The sequence below is a fragment of the Anopheles merus genome, unplaced genomic scaffold (assembly GCF_017562075.2).
Source record: "Anopheles merus strain MAF unplaced genomic scaffold, AmerM5.1 LNR4000008, whole genome shotgun sequence".
Lineage (NCBI taxonomy): Eukaryota > Metazoa > Arthropoda > Insecta > Diptera > Culicidae > Anopheles > Anopheles merus.
Window position 1 is genome coordinate 504,634 of NW_024427588.1, and position 17,369 is coordinate 522,002.

At 40.9% G+C, this 17,369-nt stretch overlaps 1 protein-coding gene across 5 annotated transcripts in view; it reads left to right on the forward strand.

Moving 5' to 3' along the window:
* The first annotated feature begins 259 nt into the window (after nucleotides 1-259).
* Nucleotides 260-17,369, forward strand: part of LOC121600858 (nardilysin-like) — a 42,238-nt gene continuing 25,128 nt past the window's right edge. Inside the window, exons 1-2 of one of the 5 annotated variants that reach the window (XM_041929646.1) lie at nucleotides 260-1,038; nucleotides 1,149-1,368. In XM_041929646.1, the coding sequence (XP_041785580.1) occupies nucleotides 999-1,038; nucleotides 1,149-1,368 (260 nt within the window). In that variant the 5' untranslated portion in view covers nucleotides 260-998. Of the gene's footprint in view, nucleotides 1,039-1,148; nucleotides 1,369-1,421; nucleotides 1,501-17,369 lie in introns of those variants that run through there. The other 4 variants (XM_041929647.1, XM_041929645.1, XM_041929648.1 and 1 more) reach the window with 4 other exon arrangements.

The following is a 17,369-nucleotide window of genomic DNA, read 5'->3' on the forward strand; positions in this document are numbered from 1 at the left end:
GGAATACGTCGTTATGATGTAACGCTGGCCAATGTCATATTCTCTTAAGAAACACTATTTGATTTTTAAAAGCTTTAAAAAACTGTTAATAATCAAATAGAGTTTCTTAAGGCTACTTGGGTAACTACACCGCACGCGTAGACTGAAAAGAATCAAATTGCTCAAGCCTGATTCAAACCTCGCAATGTTTAGCGGGTTTTGCACAGTGGGCTCATGCGACCTCGCTGACTACTTGAATTTGTTTTGCGGGTGCACCGTGTAAAGTGGAATGAAAGATTCGTATCACCAAAAGAGTTGTCGATGTGTTTACCCAAAAACACGTTTCTCACAGTTTTTTTTTTAAGTTTGATAATAAAATTGCTATTAGTCAATTTTGCTACCTTTCTTTATGTAGTGTTCTTGTTTGAATCAAATAAAAGGATCGTTTGTAAGGGGCTAGTATCAAAATTACTACATTGAATGTTTTATAAGCACTTCTTGAATATACCGAGATTTTGTTTTATCTCGGAAAGGGCTTATTAGAGTAGACGAATATTTTGTATATCGTGCTATAAATCAAGGATTGATTCATACTTATCAATATGATTAGGCATTTTACCATAGCGTTAATGTGAAGTTAGAATAAACGTTGTTCCAAATTAATTATCTTTTTAAAGGTTTTTGCTAGCAGGCTTAAATTCTATGTTATGAAACTGGACTTAAATTTGATTGTATTGTCGTAGATAGGAAATAAGTTGCTGCAAATAAATTATAAGATTCCTAACCGAAGAATAGCTTTTTGACATACGAGTTTACCCTTTACTGAAGAATCAACCATTGCCTCTGTGCTGCATTAATTAATTATGAGTGTCATCGGTCGCAAGCACGATTATCCTACTGTGAAGAACTCGGGTCTTACCATATAACTATGCTAACACCGTCAGAATGGAGGACGCTTAGATAAGTTCTTGATCAGACGGGAGTAACGTCGATTTTGTGAAATATAGAATTATATCGGAATGTTTCATCACGGGTGGATTTTTAGAATAAGAGCGAAATGTAAATAGCCTTGTAATAGTATATGATATTCGCTTGAATAGAGTTCAACAATGCTAACAGTACGATAATAAGACGCTATGCAGTAAATAATCTGTTCGTTTCTTCCATAGATCATCTGTTGATGTTTGTTGCTGTAAGCTTATTATTCACACGTGTGGCTTGCCGTAATCCAAAAGGATCGTCAATGACTCGAAAACGACCAGTGTTAGACATTCAACGATATTTAGGAAATCCTCCAAACAAAATGCCTACACAGGAACAAACAACACGGCCATCTGTTTGTTATCTGCCTACGCCCGACCGATCATTTTCTGATCGAAAGCAATACAGGTAACGATATTGGTTAACCTTTTCTCATACAAAAAGGGTACCCATTATTTCAGCATTGCAGGTGGTCCCCGAGATACTCGGTTAATGGGGACCGTAAACGGACGTAAAATACCCCGTATCTCGAATTTTCGCGTAAGTCGAATCTCGTGATTTCCAGGTTAAATATAACTAATTTTTGTGTAATTTTGCACGCAGGGCATGGTTTTAGCCACTTAATTAATTATTTGATATGATTTTAACTTAACAGTTACAAACATTTTTATACACATTTTTCAAACATTTTTTGACATAGTTTTAAACATTCGATTAAAAGGGAAATTTTTTGGCATTTGACAATTGATGTGTCAAATCAGTAAAATTGGCTCTAAAACTGTCAAATTTAGAAAACCTTGTATCTCCGAATCCGCGTATAAGAGGTACCTTGATCTCGGGGACTACAGGTGTCCCCCGAGATACGACTGTATTTGGGACCGAAAAAATGTCCCAAAGCAAGGCGTAAGTCGAAAAAGTCGTATGTCGAATATCTATGAATATAAAGTTTATAACCGAATTTGATGAGTTGGAATTTATGATATCGTGTATTTTATTTATAATAATGTTCGATAATGTAATAATTATATTTTAAAAGCCGTTCACAATATAGATATTCAAGATAGGGTAATTGTGGAATCTTTGGAAATGTGTGTATAACGATTATCAGCCCAGCAATTCAAAAAAATACATCATTTTCTTGTCAAATGACAACTTTTAACTGTCAAAATCAAAATCGTCGTATCTGCGAATCGTCGTAACTCGAGGGGGTCGTAACTCGGGGGACGCCTGTACTTGTATTTCACTAAAAGGATATATACCAAGACTCATGGTGACGTCACACAATGCAAGGTAGAATATAGAGGAGGTGTCTTCTTAGCGTTTGGCATGTTGCCATTTAGAGATTCAGTTTGACAAACGCCGTCGATATTTGTTTACAGGCAGCAGCCCCAATATCACGTTGGAAATGCCGATTTACAAAGTGTATAGCACAAAAAACTTGCATTTTGCATCCACAAATATTTATTAAACGAAAACAATTCATTTATCATAACCGTGCACTAGCAACATTCGCCGCATTTGACAACTGCCGTCGACACTGGTTTTGTGCTTTTTTCTAAAACCTTGATGGCCAAATGTTCTGTATAGGCGAAAGGCCATGAGAGTGACAAAATGCTTACAAATTTTTCAAAACGTGAGCTTTTGTCACTTTTTTGAGCTTTTGTCAAAACCAAGGACCGTAAAGATATCGGGTCAAGTTATAAGCCCGTTTTGACAGCTAGGTGGAAGAAGAATCGACGAAGAAAACTGACAGTTAGTTTTCCGCGTTTGGCGAACGCTTCAAGTTCTCGAAGGAAAATTTCCATTTTAAATCACGGGCTGTGTTCTAATAAACTAAAATATTCACCCAAATTGATCTCCACCAAATATTGACCATGCAAAACGTAAACAATCCATCAATACATATACAAGCGGAAAACCATCTGTCATAATCGGAGCCCAGGGGGGGGGGGATCGCCAAAAGCGCTATAACTACACCTCATTATACATTCCACCTTGGTCAAAACTTAGTAACCTGGAGCAGCCAGGAAATAAAGTTGACAAAATTTGACGTTCGCGAAAAAGCGTAAACAAACAGCTATTTGGCGCAGTTGTGACCCATTGCTATGATAATGCATGATTCTTATTGATTTATGCACCTAGTTAGTACTTCTTAAACAAAATATCGATGTTATTCAGATGTTGGATGCTTTTTGTCATTCTTGTGTATATTTTTGGTGCGGCCACGAGAAAAGCTCTTTTTTGCAGTTGACAAGCAATTTTGACAATGTTGAAAATTTTTTCAACATTTTTCACCTCCGTGGCCACGCGATACATGACGACACCTCCTTTCTGCCCACTTTTACACAATGCGTATACTTCCTGTCAACGCATCAAACTCCGTAATTTGAAGTCGCTATAACCGTATCAATAAACGATGCGCAATCTCAGCCCGAAAATACACGAACCGGAATTCCGCTTGTTGAAAAATGTATGGATATGAAAGTTCGGGAAAGTTGTCGTTGACACTATATGGGTTTGACAGCAGGCGGAATTCCGCGGCCGCCAAATTCCGATCCGTGTATTTTCGGCCTCAGATTGCGCTTATATTTATCTGTCAAACGGATCGGTTTGATATATTTATCTGTCAACAAATTTATATATCTTGGACATTTGATCTTGAAAATTTATGCGCAATCTTGTCGCAATCTGAAATTGTATGGAAATGACGTTTATAGCTCAGGGGTGGCTACGCGAAATGACATATGTTTTGATAAGACGAATTTAGGGTAACTGTACCAGTTTTCGGCAGGGTAGCTAAAAACGTGAAATTTGTTGGAAGGGAGAAATAGCAGGACACTTGCGCAGTCGTATTTAAGTGTGTGTTTATTGTACGAAACACATTGGCGGAATGAATCGCTTACATGTATTTACAGTGTTGGTGAAATGTTTCTCTGCCCAAGTGACAATTCGCTTTGCGTTATATTTGAGGGGTAGGAAATTGCATACTTTCAACAAAATTCTGCTCAAATGCAGTAGAAATTTTTACACAGCACAATTTTGTAGTGAAAGTGTACTTATTTGTTATTCACATACGAAGTTTCACACTATTTCATTATGTATTTTTCAAAATATCAAATAAATTGTTCTTTTTTTCGGCAGATTTGCTGTCAGCCAATAGTTCGGCAGGTTTTGTGATTAAGAGAACCAGAACAGTAAAACAATGAAAAAGCGGTGTATAATAAAGATTTTACGCTTATTTAACTTATTCTATCTTGTTCAGAATTTTAAAATCACGATAAATAAGTTATTTTTCACTTTAAATACTGCCGAAAATAGGTACACCTAAATGTTCATTTTTGACAGCTCAATGTTGTGGGCTGCTACCGAAACTCGGAACAATAACACACCTTGGATTTGGCTGAATATTCCTTTTAAACTTGAACACACAGAACTCTACAAAGCGTATGTCGACACATAATATGAACTTTCTTGTACCAAATATCACCAATTTTACGACATAAAATGCACTAACTTAAGAGAAAAATAAATATTTGTAAGCCAGTTCGCACCGTACGCTATAACCATCAAACTGTCAATGGCTGCTCTGTTTAAACGTCGCATCAAAATGGCTGTCAAAACGGGCCAAAATAAGCAACATTTATTTAATAATTAAAGTACTTTTTGACACCAATCTTACCAGGAAAGTAAGAGTGTTAAATTGCTTTAAACATTTTTTTGTAAATATTTACATTGATAAAAACATTTTCTGACCCGTATTCGCGCTGCCGAAAATAGGAGGATCAATGTTGGCATTTTCACGAATATTTATGAAAAAGGGCTTTGAACCGGCAAATAAAAAATAGTGTTACATACTATGATGGTTTATCAACCAGAATAACATCACTTTCATGAAAAAACGTTTTCGTGTTAGCAATTTTTGTGAAACTGCTGCACTAGCCTGCCGAAAACTGGTACAGTTACCCTATGCGCAATCTGAGATTGCTAATCGTGTATTAATACGGTAACGTGGATCATCAGTGAGCTATGGCCGACTAGGTTGTTTGGGAATAAAGGAGGAGCAGACTAACATCTCCGTAAATTTTCTTTGTTTTGTAGCTCCTAGTGGCTTCGTTAGAATGTCCGCAACCATCTCTTCCGTGGGACAATATTCAAGCATCATTTTTCTAGATTTACACTGTTGTTTGTCAAAGTGTTCTTTTGTTTCAATGTGTTTGGATCGACGATTGGTTCCATCAGAGTTGAAGAAACAAATGCAACTCTGGATATCCTCAAAGATTTTAACGGGGTTTTCAATATGTTCTCCTAAGTCTTTCATCAATCGAGTAAGCAACATCTGTTCTTGAGTAGCTTCACTAAAGGAAATATATTCTGATTCCATTTTACAACACGGTTTGCCGCAACCCAGCATGCTTCAGTAGGATTACTAACATTACGACATTACGAAGTATTCCCGTATCTGGTCAGCAATATCTGGTCGCGTACACACCGATATGTATAGAAGAGCACCAACAAGACTTCTATATTGAGTAGTGTCTTTCAAAATAGAGCTTGAGTCTTGCTGCTCCAAAAATTCTTCATCCATCGGTGTTGCTACGGTTGTAACAATTAATGATTGAGTAGCTTTGATAGACTTTTTTAGAACTGGCTTTTGTAGGATTTATTGCACAGTTTAAAAATTTAGTCTGTCCTTTCTGGTTTATCTTTTGCTACTGACAATTTTCGATGGCGCCCCGTTCCTCGATCAGCTGATCTGCTTGACCCTATTTGACCCTATTTGACCCTATATAATGGCTTGAGCCGAACTTAGCTAGTTTGCCCAAAGTTCGGCCAGCTAGTTGTCTCATATTTGCGGATATCGATTTGTCCTTATGTAACAGGTGCCACCATCTGGTGTTTTTTGTTTCAACTATTCGAGCTATCGTATACAGCTTGATGTTTCCCGCTGCGCAAATTCGAGCAGTTTCCAGCGCTGGAAATGTACCAAAATCTGCGCTGGCCAGCGCAGATTTTGGCTGGTCTCCCGCGCTGGACTTCAGCGATTCCTGCGCTGGGTCGAGCAAGTTTAGCGCCATCTGTTGGCGAAATGAACGAACTATTTATGGCGGCGGAGAAAAAAAAAAAAACGGTCAAAAAATTTAAAAATATTGGCGCTCATTTTCTCGTCCGCTTCTTCTCCCTCCCTCGCCCTACCTTGCCTTACTTGCGCTTCTGCCCGTGCCTTCCGCCACCAGCTGATTGGCTGTTGCGGTGTATGCGTTGATACTCATATGTGCATTGCGGTTGTGTATTGTTATTGGTGGGTGTTAGCATTTATTAATTTGTGTATGACCTTTGAGGCGCTGTGGGAGAAGCTGGATTGGGATTCAAAGTGTTATCGGTGTATTGATGGTTTATTTTATTTCGTGCCGCTGCTGATGAGACTATTCGATGCCCCTGCCAACTGAGGGTGAAGAAGCCTATTTAAAAGAAGCGTAGGAGAACGTCTAACACTAATCTAATATTTTTTAATTTGAACATGTTTGATGCTTCAACGACCTTCTAAGCATCATGTAGCACAATGTATAGTGGCTATAAATTTTTTTTAATGTGCCGAAATCTGTCTCGAGTTTTTGGGTCTCGTTACAAACACACACACAGCGCGGGGAAAGTGACCGTTCACTCTATCATGTCGCGATCCCCCACCCCGCCCGGCGCTAGGGATGAGGATGCGCTACAAGAAACCTGAACCAGCCGTTCTACCGATAAGGTAGCCGTAATCGATCATGCGTGGAGGGGGGGGGGGGTCTAGTGGGGGGGGGGGGAGTGCGTGCTTGCGCGACTTCGGGGGTGCGTGCTCGCGAGCGTGCTTTCGTGGGTGCGTGCTGGCGTGCGCGCTTTCATGCTCGCGGGCGCGCGTACGTGCGTGTGTGTGTGCGTGCGTGCGTGCTGGCGTACGCGCGTTCATGCATGTGCGCGCGCGCGTATGTGTGTGTGTGTGTGTTATGTGTGTGCGAGTTTGCGCGCGCGTATTTGTGTGTGAGTTTGCGCGCGCGTGTTTGTGTGTTTGTGTGCGTGCGTTTGGAAACCTCAAAACTATTTGATTCTGATGCGTACATTTTCATCCGCTGCGGCTACAAAGTCCATGCATTTTCGATCTCGCTACCTGAGAGACAACACAACCATTGGGATTGGCATCTTTGCGATCGGCTCTGCTGTTGGGGGTATTGGGGTATTGGGGGTAAAAAGACACACGATCTAAGCAAACGTGCGTGTGATATATTGCACATTTATTTCTAATTCAGCTAGCGGACGCAACTGGAAACAAAACTTGAATTGAATTCATACAAAAGAGGATTCTGGATTTGTTTATTACGGTGCGCATATGGTGCTGCACCAGTCCGTCCAGGATCGGGCGTCTTGTTGGCTTGTCGGTATCGTGACGCCGATTGACCAGCAATGCCTTGGAATGGGTTCGGATCGGTAGGTTCATGTTTTGGTCGAGTGCATTCCGTGTATTTGCCTCGTCACAGCGGTAGTCCGGCAGCAACAAAGTCAAGACAAACTCTTACCCGGGTTTGGACTGCTACGCTAAGTTCTTTTTATTATTATTATTATTATTATTATTATTATTATTATTATTATTATTATTATTATTATTATTATTATTATTGGCGTAATAGCTAACGCGATCATGCCGGCCTTTTCAGGACTTGAGTACCACGTAGCCGGATAGTCAGCCCTTGCTACGGCGGACGGTTCATACGCGATTAGAACCCACGACGGACATGCAGATGTGCGGAATGATGGCGGTGTCGCGGGCCCGCTCCTATCCAGCGTGCAACTTGCATACTGCCACACTGTCTCCTGCTCGATGCATACGCTGCAGGCAGGGGGAAGGATGCACCTCCACGATAAAAAAACACGGCCATGTACCAGCGGCAGACCTAACGATAGGCGGACTAGGCGGTCGCCGAAGATCTCTAGTCTGTAGTATGCCGTATGTCTACAAGTGGACAGATTATTAGCGACAAGGGCCCCCGGAAAGATGGTCTTTTCTCCGTGGCTGGAGAAAACCATTTGCACCTCCCCTCCCCCCATGGCGACTACAATTTTAGGGCCTGTGACCGATGATCGTAGGGGTCCCATGGCCACCCCCCTTCCCGCCGGCAATTTAAGTATACTGTTCAATCTCCCAACAGCTGTGTGCCACTACCCCCTCCTCCCTGTCATCAGTTACCATTGACAGGGGCCTCAATTCGTCTTTCCGCCTTTCATGAACACCTTCCTTTCTTTGACCGATGACATTTCGGAAAAAACACATTTGGCGACAGTTTTGCACACACACGCACGCTCATACCCTTGCGCAGACGGCTCAGCATATCTGTGTAATCTACAACATACGAAAGCAAAAGCTTAGTGTAATAAAATTATGCTTAATGCTTAACACGTTCAGATCGATGGCAGGCCCCACTGCCTCCCAGTGAACTTTCCAGCCTGCGTTCTAGGTGCTGGTGGAAAGGAAAGTTGATGAAAATCAGCGCCGGGATGAACGTGTTAATGCGAATTAGGATTCAGCGCGTTTCACAGCAAACCCTCCAGCGTTAGCTAGCGATTCCTTAGTCATTTTTACATTGCAGCAATTGAACTTATTGCGCTTTTTTTGTTTGATTTGTGAAAATGCAACTTCATCGCCGCAATGTTTGTTAACGGCTTTTTTGATCGCCACAGCAACTCATGAGCATTGACCACACGCGAGAAAGAGATAGCGCTATGGTGGGAAAAAGCACGGACGACGGCTGACAGCGATTGGCCGTCTGACGCACCAACACATCCAAACCTTCGGCAGCGCGCTCAGGCGAGGGGTATGAGGCGGAGCCAGGGACGGGTAGCTCGACGAGCTGCTTGACAAATTTGCCGTTGGAGAGAAAAGGAAGGCATGATAAAATTCTCCGAACGCCATAATTTCTTCCGTCGCTTTGCGCAGCGGGTTTGTAAACAATCGCCTGTCAAAATGCACGAGTTCGTTATCGTGTCAACAATCGGTGTTTTCGCCGTTTTTGCTTCGCTCAATCCAAACTTACGAATCAATTTTTCAATGTAACCTTCGAGGCTAACACTGTAGTTACCTTTTTCACATTTAAGCTCCATTCCCAGAAAGTAAATAACTTGTCCCAGATCTGTCATTTCGAAATGTTGGGTTAAAGCGTGATACACAGAATCAATGAGAGTCTCGTCCACACAACCGATTATCATACCATCCACGTACTCTAATCTTCTATATATATATAAATCTCGTGTCACGGTGTTTGTTGCGAGCAACCTCCGAAACGGCTGGATCATTTTCAACGAAACTTTGCACACACCTTATGGTGGTATGAGAATAGGTTTTAAGACTTATATCATTTTCAGAAGTTACACTAAACTTAATTTATTAGCAATTTTCTAATCCCATACCAAGAGCAGTATTGTTGTTGTATACATCGCTTTGACGCTCGGTGTGAAGTGCAGTTTACACTGGTGTTAAAACCCCGCAAGCAATTTCGAGAAGTTTGCGAGCTCGCACGAGGCCTTGCAATTGCGATAGCTTTTTAGCGCTGGTATATGGGTACAGATATTCCCCGATATACGCCATATTCGATATACAGGCGGCCCCCGAGATACACGGTACCTCTTATACGCGGATTCAGAGATACGCGGTTTCCTAAATTTGACAGTTCTTTGAGCAAATTGTACTGATTTGACACATCTATTGTAAAATGCCAAATAATTTCTGTTTTGATCGGATGTTGAAAACTATTTCAAAAGGTACAGGTATTCCTCGATATACGCAATTTCGCTATACACGATTTTCTTAATTTGACAGTTCTTATACTAATTTGATACATCAAATGTCCAACTTAAAAATAAATTCTCTTTATGTCAAATTTAAAAAACCATTTTAAATGGTACAAAATTTTAATTTTTTAGTTGAAATCAGATCAAATAACTAATTTAATGGCTAAAACTTACCCCTTCATGCAGAATGATACGAAAATTAGCTATAATTTGACCGAAAACATCGAAATTCGACTTACGCTAAGATTAGAGATACGCGATTGCCCTCCAGTCCGCATTAATATCATGGAGTGCCTGTATATGATATATGGTATATGGGTCCAATAAACTCCGTGATAAACCAAAAACTTAGTGGTACCCAAGCGGATGATTGTCATAGCACATCTTTATTACATACTGTTATTATGATTGGTAACAAGAATCGAAGCTTAGGGATAAAATCATAGTATCATTTTAATCGTTGTTTTTATACTTCTTGGAATGCAAATTATTCTATTTTTTATTAAAACGAGACATTAATTTTATCCCGTGTGAGACCGGGTAAATCAGCTAGTAATGTATAATGTAGACTCTTTTTCCATCTCCAGTTTTAATGTACATACACTGATCAGCAGCACTTTGTTGGAAGCCAATCTCTAGCAGAACACCGTGCAGTTTCTGGTTCCAACATCGAGCTGATTGTTTCAGAACATAAATACTCTTTTTCAATCGAAAAACCAAATGCTCGTTGCCTTTTACCTCGTATCCAGGTGGTTGTCGCATAAAAAGCTTCTGATCTAGATCACCATATAAATAGGCCGTTTTAATATCTAAATTCCGTAATTTTATCCGTGTTTTAGAAGCTATAGCGAGCATCAAACGAAATGTTGTATGGCTTGTGACCGGAGCAAATGCTTGATCATAGCCTTCGCCAAATTGCTGGGAATAGCCTTGCGCCACTAGACGAGCTTTGTGTTTGATTACTTGTCCAACTGCATTTATCTTCAACTTAAAAATCCAGCGGCAACCAACAACCTTTCTGCCAGCAGGTAGCTCTACCAATGCATCCCATGTTCCGTTTTCTTCGTGTGATTTCAGCTCATTCTCCATTGCCGATATCCATTTTTTGCGCGCTTCACAGACGAAAACTTCTTCCAAATTTCTGGGTTTTTCGTTTTGTTCAGAACATCCCGCCATATAACTTTCCTCCCTGAATCAAACAGGTGTGATGCCTTTTGTAGTTCGCATAGATCTTCGTACACTTTGATGCATTTCAATAGCCCTTGGTTCATCTGATAGTTCGCCATCAGATGCACTGTTGTATGGTGCAACATCAAGATCCTCTACGTTATCGTTCATGTTCGATTCCCTAATGCAAGAGGATTCAGCAGAAGCCTCCATTTGAACGATGTTTTCCCTCGTGGTAGTTTCTTCTGCGCGACATAATGAAGAAGTTGGTCCAAGTGACAGTACCACTACTTTTCCTGATGTCGTTGGTTTCGGTTTTGTTCCAATTTTCTCAACCTCGCATTGTCCTAAAAATTTTGCGTCACGACTAATGATGATTGTTTTCGTCTCCAGGTTTACGAATCGATAGGCCTTCTGATTGTCCGCGTATCCGACGAACACCACTTATCAGCCTTTTTATCCAACTTACGCCGTTTTTCTTTACGAATGTGTACGGAAGCTTTTGAAATACTCGAAGATGTTCATACGAAGGATTCTTTCCGTACTACATTTCGTAAGGTGTCGATTTCAGTTAGGAGGATGGCAAGCGATTTTGTAAATAATTGGCAGTAGTGATCGCTTCACCCCAGATTCCATGTTCGTTTGTCCATGTTCGATTCTGCCAATATGTATCTCATCATCTCAACGAGGTACCGGTTTTTACGTTCAGCCACGCCGTTTTGTTGTGGAGGAATATGGTGCAGTTTGTTGATGCACGATGCCGTGATCTAAAAAGAATTTTTTTAATTAATTGCTGCTGTACTCACCACCACCATCTGATCTGATGACTTTCGGGTAGTATCCAAATAATCGCAATATTCTCTGATCCGGTTTTCTGTCTCACACTTGTTTTGCAACAGGTAGATAATTGTATATCGACTAAAATCATCAACCATAGTCATAAAATATCGGCTTCCTCGGGCTGTTGATACTTCAAACGGTCCTCCCAAGTCCGTATGTACAAGATCACCGACACCAATTGTCCTTGAAGATGAAGTACTTGGGAAAGGATCACGGCTTATCTTCCCTTCACAGCATGATCCACAAATGGATTTCACATGACATCGGTTGATGTTCAAGCCGCATCCCAAATTATTCCGCGCAATCTTTATTATGGCTCCTATGTCACGATGGCCAAATCGACGATGCCATAGGTTTATACAGGAAGATTCATGGTTGTTGTTCAGTCTGTTATAGATAATACAGACCACCTTTACGTTCACCATACTTGTTTTCATCAGCCATACTTGTTTTCCTTTCAGGACACGACATACAAACCTATCGAAAAGCACTTCGAATCCATAATCGGTAATTTTACTTACAGATAAAAGGTTTGTCGTCAAGGATGGTACAGTATCGGACATTAAGATAGGACCCTGTTTTTTCATCGCACCGTGCACTTGTTTTACCACGTTACTTGTGTGTGTGTGTGTGTGTGTGTGTGTGTGTGTGTGTGTGTGTGTGTGTGTGTGCGAGTGCGCGGGTTTGTGTCTGAAAAACATAGCTTGCCATGATGTCATATTGCGTTGAAAGTTTTCTGATAATAATGGGGGCCTTCACAGTTTTTTGTATGGAGTTTGACAGTTGGAGGCTGAAATCATGTAAACACTCCATACAAAACCACACAAAAAACTAGCCTGTAATTTTCAGTCTAGATTATTCTAGCCTCAAAGCTAGAATTAGATTCGAGTACCTGCTCGAAAACAAAGTGTTGTTTACATTTACCCCAAGGTGCATCAAAGAGATGACGTGGTGGAATCCAGAATCAAAGTGTATGTAGTCCAGGTGGTCTCATAGTAGGTTTTTTAAAACCAAATTTGAATATCACTTTTTAGCAGAATGGGTGAAAACTTTTGTTCAAACAAGCTTTCTTGAGACTTGACGAATACTCAAAACACTCTTAAAATCTTTATTCATAAGCAGAAGCGATAAGAATCAGCCTTCTAAATTCATACACCTTGGGATAAGCCCACCTGTCTATTATACACACTTAGATAGCTGCTCAAAAACTGCTATATAATGCAAACAGCTGACAGGCTGAAATTTCAGCCTACGTACTTCAAACGGAAAGGGCCCAATGTGTGTTATCATGTGAAACAGCGTGCGTACACACTTGGATAAAAGCTAAAGTTTGCATCGACAGCAGCGCTTGTTCCTTGGACGAAAACGCAGGTGTGCTGATTGATGAATGTGCATGCGACAGCGATGCAAATGGACACGCGAACAATAGCAAAGAACTCTGCATTCCCTCACAGGTGTTTCTCCAGTGCACGCCATTGAAAGGCCTGCGTGCATCTCTGCGTTGAAGCTCGTGTGTGCATAGGAAACTTTGTGCGTGCATTGAGCTGGCGCGCAGTTGTTCTTTTCAATGGGCGTTTTGTTTCATGAGCGCGGCAGTATTCTGTTCTCGATTTAAATGGGTAAACGCTCACTCGCTTACTCATAGATAGTTTTTATCCATACACTTTTTTCGCTGCTCTACAACGATGTAATTCATCACGTGTAGAAGCAGAACGCAGGCTGAGCACGGGATCAGCCGTGTCCAACTTTTTAACCAGCGCGTTCTTGACGGTCCAAGCAAGCAATGTTAGTAACAATGGGTCGAGGTAAACATTGTACCGATTATTAGCGCCATATCATAAAGCGAATGGCTGCTGCTGGCATTACGCGCAAAACGATCGAGTTCATAATGGAACGATCGCGCACTTTTGTGGCAAACGCGCTTCGGACAACCGAAACGTGCTTAGACAACCGAAATGCGCTTGGACAACCGAAACGCGCAAGTCAACCGGACGTCATCAGAAGACCACGGCGAAAGAAGACCGTAAAATTGTTAATATATCGAAAAAACACTGATCGCGAGGGCGGTGGTCCTGCTTATTACATCAAAAACTTTACCCAAAACACAAAAAAACTACTAACAAATCTACCCGAAACGACATACAGGCGGTCCCCGAGATACACGGTACCTCTTATACGCGGATTCAGAGATACACGGTTTTCCAAATTTGACAGTTCTTTGAGCAAATTGTACTGATTTGACAGATCCATCGTGAATTATCAAATAATTTCCGTATTGATCGAATGTGAAATACCATTTCAAAAGGTTTAAAACTGTTCAAATCAGTAGAAACATATCAAATAATTAATTTGGTGGCTAAAACCACCCCCTACTTGCAAAATTGCACGAAAATTAGTGATATTTTGGCTGGAAATCACGAGATTCGACTTACGCGGAAATTCGAGATACGGGGTATTTTGTGGCCGTTTTTGGTCCCCATTAACCGTGTATCTCGGGGACCGCCTGTACTTGTGAAACAAACACACACACCAATCACATTCAAACATACACACACACACACACACACACACACACACACACACACACACACACACACACACACACACACACACACACACACACACACACACACACACACACACACACACACACATGCACACACACACACACACACACACACACACACACACACACACACACATCTTTTGGAACCTCAAAAATGAACCTGGACTTTCTTTCGATGCTTTGATGGTTCCCTAATAGTGCCAAGATGTTGGCGACCAAAACGCCGTAACGTTCTTATGCGACGACAAACGTCTGTACTAAGTCAACCTTGTCCAAGGAAACTTTCTTGCGTTTACCGTTTCAATCCATGGAAAACAATTTGTAGCTTCCGACACCATCTGACTTGATGGAATCTCCGTTCGCTAATGAAATCGAGGATTGCTTCGATTCATCAATTAACTTCAAAATAGACGTATCGTTCGTCATATGAGAAGTTGCACTAGAATCGAAACACCATGGTAAAGTTTCGTTCCCTTCTCCAATGAACAAACATACTGTAATGGGTTAAGAGATAGCTATGGCCGCCATGTAATGCGAGGAGCGTACAACTGTACCTTGAATATCGTCGCGGTAGGTCAGTGTTTCGCTGACATGTATCGAGGTAGAATAATACTTTGTTCCAAGCGGTCTTTTCAACACTTGATCGTCCAGGCGATCATAGAAACCCAGAAGGGGTTTCCCTTACTGGAAACGTTGAAGTTTAGAAGCCTTACCTTGGGAAGGCGGACATAACTGAACTCTTGAAATAAGTTGTAAGGCGAAGTTTTTAGGCAGCGTAACGTCCTATCTTGACAGTCGGAACGAATCTGATCTGCCGTGATCGGTCTTGGTTTTATTTATCGATAAAATATATTGGTTCGGTGCAATTTCTTGTTTTTGTTTTGTATTTTACTAGGTGAGGTGTTTCTGTGTGGTTTTAATTTACAATGTGTCTGGAAGGGTGTGAGGTGTTTTTGTGGCTATGTGCTTGTGCTGCAATTTTGATGTATTGCGCCAGAAGGTTTCAAATGGGTGTCTTCGTCACCGCGCGTGTACGTTGCTATGTGTTCTCGGTGACGATTGCTTTTGCTTATGTTGCATATGTTGGTTGTTTTTGCATGGATTGTGTGGCCTGAACTCCTCGGGTTTGTTGCCCTTGTTTGATTTGCTGAATGTGTTATAAATGTGTTACAATAGTGTGATTTGTTACCATGTGTCTATAGCTGATAGTGTGGTTGATAATAATGTAGTTTAAAATATAGTAGATATGCTACAATACTTCTTCTCGATTGTCTTCAATAGCAACGTTGACGCTTTCACCATCTAGCTCAGCGGTCCGCAAAGTCCGGCCCGCGGGCCAAATGCGGCCCGCCGCAACATTCTATCCGACCCGCGAAAGGTTTTGACTGATTTTGAAAGATGGGAAGAAACTATTCGTATACAAATTACTAAATATCTTTTAGAATAGCGTTTTATGCCAACGAACTCTTTCAACTTTAATTAAAGTACTATGAATTAGCAGGCCTTGACCGACAATGGTTGTTGAGCCAAAAGAAGAAGAAGAAGACTATGAAATGACGGGTCGTTCAATATCCCCATAACTTTTACATGAAAAAATGCCTTTTTTCGATAGCTGTAGAAAAAAAAAACTAGGAGAGACAATTTCTTTACATTATTCTTTACATTATTATTATTCATTATTCTTTACATCATTTGAAAGGTAATTATTTAAGCTTACTTGCCCAAATTAATCTCAGACTTTGCGAGTTGCCTTTCGTCAGTTATCCCGAATTTTCACCATGATGCACGAAGACATCCTAAGTTTTCTCGACAAATTTTTAGAGAAAAGCTTTTCCATCATGTTGGTTCAGAAAAAATCAATGGAACACATGTGACGGATGTTGTACCAGTTTGGGGGCTAAGGTGTCATATCCAAATTCTGCCAAAATTAACCTAAAACGAAAGCAATGAGTTTTGGCGTCATTGTTTGCCGCTGCGAAGCCAGTGGACGCGATTTTTGCTTCCTGATATATACATATGTTCATGTTTCTCAAGAACTATTTCACTGTTTTGCGGGTTGTATCGATCTCCTGATCCAGATAACGCATTAATGTAGATGCTTGTCCCTCTGTCTGCATTTTTGCATCTTTTGGAACCTCAAAAATGAACCTGGACTTTCTTTCGATGCTTTGATGGTTCCCTAATAGTGCCAAGATGTTGGCGACCAAAACGCCGTAACGTTCTTATGCGACGACAAACGTCTGTACTAAGTCAATTTTAGACGCTACGGGATGTTATTCGTTGAGCGCGCACGCTTCTAAGTTGGTTGGTTACCTTTTTTGGCCATCCTGGTTAGAGTTCGATTGATAGAGGTGTTAAGGTGAGGTGACTGATAGAGGTTTTCTATTGTCTCATGGGATACTGCTATTCAAAGTGCATATAACATTTTGTTAAAGCGGGTAAAGATAACCCCTTGATAAACCCATAAATTAGTCAATTTTCAACCGTCAACCGTTATGTAATTTTAACATTGTTTCAACACGACAATAAGATTTTCGGAATGAAGGAAATCGCATACGAAATTGTATTTTGATGAAATACACTAAAGCCTGGTTACAATAATTTTATTAAAAGTTTTGCATGCGACTTTGCGATGGGGAGAGCATTTGACTTTCGCCAACGCAATACATGCAATACAATGTAATGCTGCTGGCGGATGTGTTGCTCCGACGCAGCGCCCAACGCCGGTGCTTTACACCGAGTCGGGTATATTTTTCCTTCGTCGACCGGAGAGTGCCTCCGACTATTAAGAAACGAGCGATTCTGAGGTTTGTGTTCGAATCCGCTTACTTTATTTAGGTTCTCATCTCTTATATGCTATTTAGTTGCTGACCGCATATAGGTCAGCTAACTGTAACTATGAATATTTTGATAACAAGTTTTATTTATACTTAATGGTTTATGAATTGCGGTATTGCTTATGGTTTATGAATTGCGTAAAGTTACTTCCTCGTTTGAACCGTGAGAACGGTTGACTACC